Source organism: Cryptotermes secundus, unplaced genomic scaffold (assembly GCF_002891405.2).
Source record: "Cryptotermes secundus unplaced genomic scaffold, Csec_1.0 scaffold102, whole genome shotgun sequence".
Taxonomy (NCBI): Eukaryota; Metazoa; Arthropoda; class Insecta; order Blattodea; family Kalotermitidae; genus Cryptotermes; species Cryptotermes secundus.
In genome coordinates, this window is record NW_019741300.1 from 466,780 (window position 1) to 475,526 (window position 8,747).

Sequence of the window (8,747 nt, forward strand, 5' to 3'; positions counted from 1 at the left end):
CAAAAATAAGTCCACATGTTCAGTGGGTCAAACCCTCAATTCCATTAATCCAGGGATCCGAGTTTCGTATGCATTTTAGACTGTGTGATCATCCTGATATGAAAAATTTGTAATTCTTTTAAGAAAGGGAGAACCTAAGCATGCAGTCTTTGAATGAATGCAACCTTTGTATTATTTAACAATCATAGACTTTGATTGCAGATACAAATATATTGCTGAAAATTTATCACACATCAAATATAACACGCCACAAAATGGTATTTTCCTCGCATTTAATTAAGCAGTGAGTTTTAATTAGACTGTATGAAAATTTAAAATATAAGTTGTAGATCGTAATGAAATATATTAAGAGGTCAGTCGTAGAATTTTTCTAAAATGAGCCTCTATTCAGAAAGCTGAAGTTAGTTCGATTGGAAATATAGTAAATGTTGTGCTAAACTAACATCAATCAAAATTTAACTTCGATTAAAACTTTTGAAGTAAACTTCTGTAACCAAATTTAGTTGAAATCCGCCCAGCAGTTTCGGAGACAAGGCACACTGACAGGAAAGAAGTGAACAGAATTTTCGATTACGAGCTGAATGAATAGTTACATGTAAAAGTTTGTTCAAAATTTTATGCGGACTTTAAAATTTGTAACCATTCCTTACAAAGTACTGCTGTGTTTGAAATATTTTAACAGCAAAAGAACATTCCCGCATTTCACAGAACTGATTTTGCTTTTAGTTCTTTGTCATTCTGCACGTTCATCAGCTCCACGTGAAGGTTTTATAAGTCCTTCTATATTTGAAGTAAAAAGGAGGAGTTAACAGTTGGATTCAGATTTCTGCTTTCTTTCAAATCCTGAATCCGTCTGCAGAATTCTTCACATTTGCTAAGAATATTACGGCACTTCTGTGCTTCAGTAGAACTCCCGTATGTTCTTCCCTGAGTAGAATAGTGTGAAAATTTTTTTTCGTAATTTGCTTTGGTAACAAAAGTTGTTTTAATCTGAAAGGCTGTACCTCTGTACATATCTGTTGTAGAAAGGGGAACTTGTCCTGGAAAATTAACATTCAGTTGAAGAAAGCAGTCTTCTGGGATTTGGCACCGTGTATATGTGGTGTTAACCGACGTTTCGGAGGAACGTATCGCCTCCATCTTCAGGGTAGAAGAAACTGTGTCTGCTTTTACCGGTTCTCACGGTCTCTTCGCTTTGCAGATTTCTTATATTTTTTCTTCTACCCTGAAGATGGAGGCGATACGTTCCTCCGAAACGTCGGTTAACACCACATATACACGGTGCCAAATCCCAGAAGACTGCTTTCTTCATAGTCACCGCCGTGAAAGCCTCAAATCTTACATAACATTCAGTTGTTTAGACGTTTAAAGACATCAACCATGAACGCTAGGCCATTTTCCCGTCTTTCGTCTCTTAATTGAGAGAACACTAAATCTTTACCTTCCATGTCCAGGAACAGGCCTGTTAATTCTTCTATTTGTAAGGCAAACACAGGATTCTGGGCTTTATGTAAGTTTAGCCATGACTCTTGTATTGCAGAAACCTCCCAATATCATTACACACGTGCTTCGTTGTTATTAATAAGACTGGGACCGGGAAAGGAAAATTTCGCATGCCCTGCAGTAAACATAAAGGTGAGGACGGCTATGAGGGTGACGTAAAGAACAAATTATGCTTCGACACATATAAAATCAATTAAAGGTATACGCATAGAAAACTTTCAGTGTAAGGCAGGGATGAGAAACGAGAATGGTTTTGCAATATCTTATTTTCCGACTAACGCTAAACATCCACCAACTGTGGACCTTGTCTGACCCCATCTCCGTAATATGAATGGTTCTCAGTTCGCATTTTGGGCCTTGCAATTGCAAAGAACTCAATTGACAGCCATTTTGCGCATTTTAATTATTATTATCATTGATATTGGGTTTTCGGACTTTATCCATCGTCCTGGTTTTAAGATAACTAAGAAAACACGACGTTTCGGAAACTGGATCTGTTTCCGTCCACAGGTGAGGGAAAATACCTATTCTGTTGGGTCCCTTAGAAAGAGCTACCCTCAATCACTGATCACTGACTAAGGGTAGCTCTTTCTAAGGGACCCAACAGAATAGGTATTTTCCCTCACCTGTGGACGGAAACAGTTCCAGTTTCCGAAACGTCGTGTTTTCTTAGTTATCTTAAAACCAGGACGATGGATAAAGTCCGAAAACCCAATATCAATGATAATAATAATTAAAATGCGCAAAATGGCTGTCAATTGAGTTNTTATCACTGTCATCAGTGTCTACTTAAATCGTATTTCTTTTAATGATGTCTGTTATGAGGACAATCGGAGAAGTGATAGTGATAAGAAATGAGGTACGAAATGTCACAAACTTATAACAGTAGCCATATTTCTGGTGAGGATTTGTGAGAGGGAGGGGGTTGAACAATGAAGGAGCAGCTGGAAAAATAAACGGAGGATAAAGAAGAAAACTGGAGACGTAATTATTTCGCGTGTTAGCGTGTTAGCGACCGTGGATAGTTTGAGAGAATGCAAAGCTGGATGGACGGAAAATAAATTTGGTAAAAGAAGAGAAAATGTTTGACATTTGAAGTGAATCCGTATGTGTTTGTAAAATGTGGTACATATTTTGTACTAACTTTAACACTTAAAAAAAATCATGTTTTAGCAAGAAACAGACGTTGATATTTTAAACGTGTGTACTGCAATATGTTGTACGATATTCTTATCATAATCTGTTTCATTTCAGCTGCCGACGAACCGCGTGAGAAGTAAGTACGAAAGAAAACAACGCTTACGTGTAGATAAACTTAACCTGTTCACACTAACCCTGGAATGCCATGCTCTGTTATACTTGCAGTAACTTACAAGCTTTCTTACTTCAACTTTTTTCTTTCTTTCCTTTTTCATTTCCGACTGTCGAGCAGGAGAGGACCAGGTAAGTACGCGTAGTTCAGGTTATCCGATAATGCAGTGTGCACAGTAACAATGCTTGTGTAATCAAGTTTTCTCTTCAACTTCTTTCATCTAAATTTTATAGTACTCCCCCCCCCCGAAATAAATTCATGTATCAAACGAACAGGTTCTTACAGCGGCAACGCTTTGTACTTGAGTTTGAGAAGCCTCTTGTTCCAATTTCGTTTCAGCTTCCCGCTGTTTTGAAATTTGTCATGATTTCCTCCAAGTCTTTAGGTGAATGCTGGGATAGCAACTGAAAATATACAATGGGTTCTTTCCCCCAAATCTTTCCAAATTAAACATACTGGATTGCCATCTTAAATAATTTGGCGGAATATAACGTTTATATATGATAGAGCGTCGTTATATACCCGGAAGTGTCCATGCTTCACTGGCTAAGGTTTTGATGGTTTGCCTCAACTTCTTCAGGTTAACTCAGTGGTATTGCCATGAAATCTGCCGTTTCACGCTCCTTATACACTTCATGATCACCTTCCCATTTCATTCGGTGATGCAGCCTATGCTACTGAAATGGTCGTTTTGTCTAAGAGTTTTTCATTCCGTCGCATTAGTTGTTTGTGTAATGACGCTTTCATATCGCAGGCTGTATAACGTCGAAAAGTAGCGACTAAAAATTGGGAAAATATGCGAAAGGAAACGGTCATGGTCCGATTCAAGGTTCTGTTGTGAACCTGCGTGCAAGGGCTGAAGAAAATAACGAAAACCCTCGACCAGGATAGCCAAATGTCGGCCCTTATTGCCAACCATGGAATTCCAAAATACGAGGCGTACTTTCCACTCGACTGTGAAGTTCATATAATTTATCGTATACAAGCAGAATGACAATTTCTTTACTAAAAATTCGTTTTGTATGTTTTCTTTTCTAGGATGTATACTTACACTAAAGGTGTCTAGAAAAAACGGATCTCAATTTTTTATATTTAGAATTTAACATTTTCTTCCTTATCTTTTAATTTTTCTCGCCGTGGAACCACAATGCAGCTGTCACCAGGAGGATGCCTTTCAAATTGACACTATGTCGCATTTGTATTTAGTGAGTTGCAAATATATCGAAACATTCCCACTGCCAAGACATTGCAGTGTATGTCGCTACCTCTTCATAGGTTATTATAGGCTGGCATGAGAATGCACAGGTCTTACCTCAAGTTCTATCCGATAGCTATTATTTAACTAATAGACTTGCCTTGTTCCATACTGCAGGTCACATTTGTGTTCATGTATAAATACATAGCCGGTCACTGTAGCCGAGCGGTCTAAGGCATGAACTGTTTTCGCTCGCTCGGAAGCCGGGGTCGTGGGTTCGAATCCCATACTGGGCATGGATATTTGGTGTGTGTATGAGTCTATTCTGTGTTTGTGTTGTCCTCTGTTTAGATAGCGGCCTTGCGACGAGTTGATCCCCCTTCCAAGGAGTCCTACCGTCTGTAAAAATGACCAGTGAAACTGAAAAATCAGCCCTGAGCTCCAAAAGTGGGAACGAGAGGGGGAAAAAATATATATGTATATAGACACACACACACACACACTCCCATTTCACATATTTTTTTTTTTAATGCTGTGAATCAGGATTAAGCCTTTGATTTTCTTCAGGTCATCATCATCATCATCATCATCATCATCAATCATCATTTTCACTACGACCTCTGATGGATGAAGCTTAGCTATTTGTTCTGACACCCTCTAGATAGCAGTTTATCTTCCTATATTTTGTTTGGGGGCTCTGGATTTTTCCGTCCTATTGGTTTATACTGCGCTGTCTGCTTTGTTTTCATTCAGCTTTTGTACTGACTGGTTCTTTGAGATGTGCGTCTCGTTGTTGATATTGCAGTTGGCTTGTGGGTGGTAGAAATCTCGCTTGTGCTGTTTCCCATTGTTTGGTGCCTCGTCTTTTTGTACTGCACTATCAGCATCGCATTCTAAACTTCCTTCTGCCGCGATGTTAACGTATTCTTATTTTTGTTTCTGATGATACATACTTAATGAAAGTTTCCTTATTGTTGTTTATTTTATTTCATGATTGTAATTTTATTTCGGTATCATCGTTGTAGTACGGTGTACCCTAGATATGGTACACAGGAGAAATTTCCAGTGGTTACAGTGGTAACTCATAAACATCGGGCATTCAGTTTGCTTTACACCTTACTCTCCCGCTCTTGTAAAGAGTTAAACAGTCTCCAGTGATAATTAACTCCGAATTCACAACGATAAATTTAATTATTTGTTAATATTGCGTATAGTAGTTTTCTTGGAATAAAAATAAATTACACGTATAACTTCACTTGATGGAAACTGAAGGATACTGCAATAATTGGAAAATATCAGCATGAAGTTACAGGAATCACATTCGGTGTAATTAATTTTCCCTTTTCCAGATTACTTCCAATCTCAATAATTGGTTGCGTGTAGAGCCTGTTATAAGTGAAATATGGGTTGAAATATTGTAACAACAGGAATTATGGGAATATTCCGAATTCAAAATAAGGGTGTCATTATTTCAGTAGTCTCAGTAGGCCTGTCTTATGACTAAATCTCATTAAAAACCATTGGCAATATTTGAATCGATTAATAACAGAGATGGTATAGAGACTGGGTACGGGCTTGACGAAAGATTGGTCGGAGTTCGAATCCCAGTAGCGTCAAGAATTTTCTCTTCTCCACGTTGTCCACACCGGCTATGGGGCCCAGCCAGCCCCCTATTCAATGGGTACCGGAGGCTCTTTCCCCGGGGGTAAAGCGGCCGTGTCTTGAAGCTGACCACTCACCTCCAACTAGTGCCGAGGTCGAGAAAACTTGGATCTATACATCCACTCCTACGCACGGCTTCATGCCGTAGTGCTTAATTGATTGAGCACAGGTACAACTTTGCCTTTTTTAATAATGATCCTAGATCGTAGTTTCGTGCTGGCTCAGGGCCACTCTAGTAATAGTGTAAGCAAATTAAAAAATGTATCAAAAATAGCACAGGTTATTCGAAATAGGAGATAAGGGACGGGATATTATAATTAATTGCTTCGGATTTGTAGAATTCTTAGTGACGACATATCATAGAGAAATCATCTGTGTGGTGGGCGTAAGAGTTTTATTTTTGTTTATTTAATTTCATCATGTGATTAATAATTTTCAGAATTTGCTTACAGAAGATATTTTAATTTATAAAAGAAATTCTGAGCAGTTCTTGCGATGAAATCATCGCCACGAAGGCACACTTACTACGTACGTTACTTTTATCGAAATCCTAGCCTAGAGAGTAGCAAATCTATGCCGCATTTTTGATGTCCTCGGTTCGAATCTTATAAGTCTGTTTATATATGACCTTCCCAATGCCGTGTTCTAAACCAGAGTTACAAATTGATGCCGATATTAACACTTTCATTTTTCAGACCATTCTGAATAGGAAATGCATCAGATAAGCGCTTTTTATGGGGAATTTTATCATAGGTTACCTTAGTCACGTTTTAATTTGCCTAAATAATTTCACCAATGTAACAAATTCGATGAGGATGTCATAACTTGGAACTGCGTCGTAGGCTTTCTTTATATTTAAAGAAAATAGCTGAGATATTGCATCACAGTTCTCTTTCTTGTAGTATCTGAAAATGCGAAATATCTCATAAGTTGTTGATCTTGTAAGTCGAAATCGATAATGAAGATCCCTGAGAACTTCATCTATGCACTGAATGAACCCTGGCAGAATAATGTCGGATAAAATTTTGTATGAATTTTACGATATTAAGTTTCCTCGGTAATTGCATCCGTTAATTTGTCTCTTTTTTCATGTGTATGTACAGTAATAGATTCCTTCCACTGTTGTGACAATATAAGTTTATTCCAGATAGAACGAGTAAGTTGATGCTGTTGGAATCCGATCGGTTGATCCTTTTCAACGTGTCGATACAAATTTGAACCACGGAAAGAGAGGGAACAAGCTTCGGGCACTATTGGTTTAGCTGTATATACTTTAGTCTATGGGATATTTTTAACTCATATTCATTAGGCAGGAGACTGAATTAATATTTTTACTATTTAAGTTACTGTAGAAATCTTAAAGTACAATATCATTCTCATCTTTTACCAAGCTAGCTCTAGGTTTATAGTCCTTATTAATTCAACTTACGGATCTATAAAAATCCATAATGTTTGTTTTTACTGTTTGTTTCAAGCTCTTTAATTTGCTTTGCTCATATTTTCCTATTTTTTATTCCTGAAATTTCTACTGTTTTTGCTTCTATGTTGTTCACATTACTTTCATTAAATCCCGATTCTGCAACCAACTAATTATGATCTGCTACAATTTATCTCAAATATTGGAGAATGTTGTTCAGACCGCGGTCTCTGCTGCTTTAAATCACCGAAATCCCTACTCTTTCCTAACTATGCATTGGTAGTCTCTCTACCACTTTCAGAAGCCCTGTTAATAATTATGTATAATACTCGTATTTTATTTAATTAACAGCATATTTTCCCACTCAGGGCGTGGATGTTTGTGTGCGTTTTTCTGTGTTTGTCTATATGTAGAGGCCTTGCGACGAGCTAATCACTCGCCCAAGGAGTCCTACCGAATGTGTAAGATCTAGAAAAACCGAAGTGAACGGAGAAGTTCATGGAGGTAGGCCTAGGCCCACTGGGGCTGTAGTGCCAAGGAGAAAAAAAATAGCATATTTACAGTCTACTCTCGATAATACGGGGTAATTAGTAAATCTGTTCTAAGTAGTTGTCTTGAGTAGAGAAGTTATCCACTGATGATACTGTGACAGGCCCTGTAGCGGAATTATAATGGCTTTGGCTTTCTTCATCTGCGGGTTGTGGTAGGTCAGACGGCCCCTGTCTCTTCAATCTTCTACTTATATTTGGTGGGTTGCTAATTTCTACACCTAGTCTGTTATTGTGTCTGAGTATGCTTTGATGGTAGAGTGTTGTCAGTCTATGTATTTCTTCTATTGAGATTTGAAAATCATTGTGGATAGTAAAGTCGGAGACATACCAAGGTGCTTTAGTTACTGAACGCAAGACTTTGGATTGAAGTCTTTGAATTATTTTTGTGTTTGATGGTTTTATACAGCCCCATAGCTGTATACCATATGTCCATATGGGTTTTATTATCCACCTTAATAGTAGAAGTTTGTTATATCTAAATTTACTGTTGTTTAAATTTCACATCGTGTAGTGCCTCGAGATTAGATCTCTCCATATCAACATTGAGTTGTTCGCGTACTTAGTGGGCAGATTTAAGTCAACTCGGCCTCTTTTATAGTTTCTGGTAAGAAGTGGTCAGTCTAGATTTTGCGCCTTTTGATCACGAGAACTCGCAGTGTATATACAAATATTGTGACTAGAAATTTTTTACTGCGCTTTTAATATGCTGCAGAGTAAATGATATAAACTCCGTCTCAAGTGCAAACAATATATTTTGTGTCTTTGATCTTGCTCCCTACACTACATGTTTCGGCCTCAGACGGCCATCATCAGGTGTATAATACTCACGTCGCTGTCACACTGCACCCAGTTCAAAATTTAACATCTAAAACACTCTCCCTGTCATTATCAACTTCTACTTCGTTGATAGCTGTCCACCCGTAGATTACTTCACACACGTTAATTTTGAGTTTATTGTAATAGCACCATAATAAAATCTTTAGTTCTAATTTTAAACCTTTAAATTCTTGTCCAAATTTTAAAATTTTAAAATTGTTAGGGTTATTCGCCCTGTGTTTGAAGTGCTGCAGCGGCTAGTTCTTGTTTCCACACTGTATAGGTGTTATC

The 8,747-nt window shown here is 37.8% G+C and overlaps 1 protein-coding gene across 1 annotated transcript in view; it reads left to right on the forward strand.

Moving 5' to 3' along the window:
• LOC111872672 (muscle M-line assembly protein unc-89) overlaps positions 1–8,747 on the forward strand; it is a gene marked incomplete at its 3' end in the record, with an annotated part of 150,842 nt that overhangs the window by 23,839 nt on the left and 118,256 nt on the right. Inside the window, exon 3 of the mRNA XM_023866777.2 lies at positions 2,758–2,779. Coding sequence (XP_023722545.1) covers positions 2,758–2,779 — 22 coding nt within the window. The remainder of the gene's footprint in view (positions 1–2,757; positions 2,780–8,747) is intronic.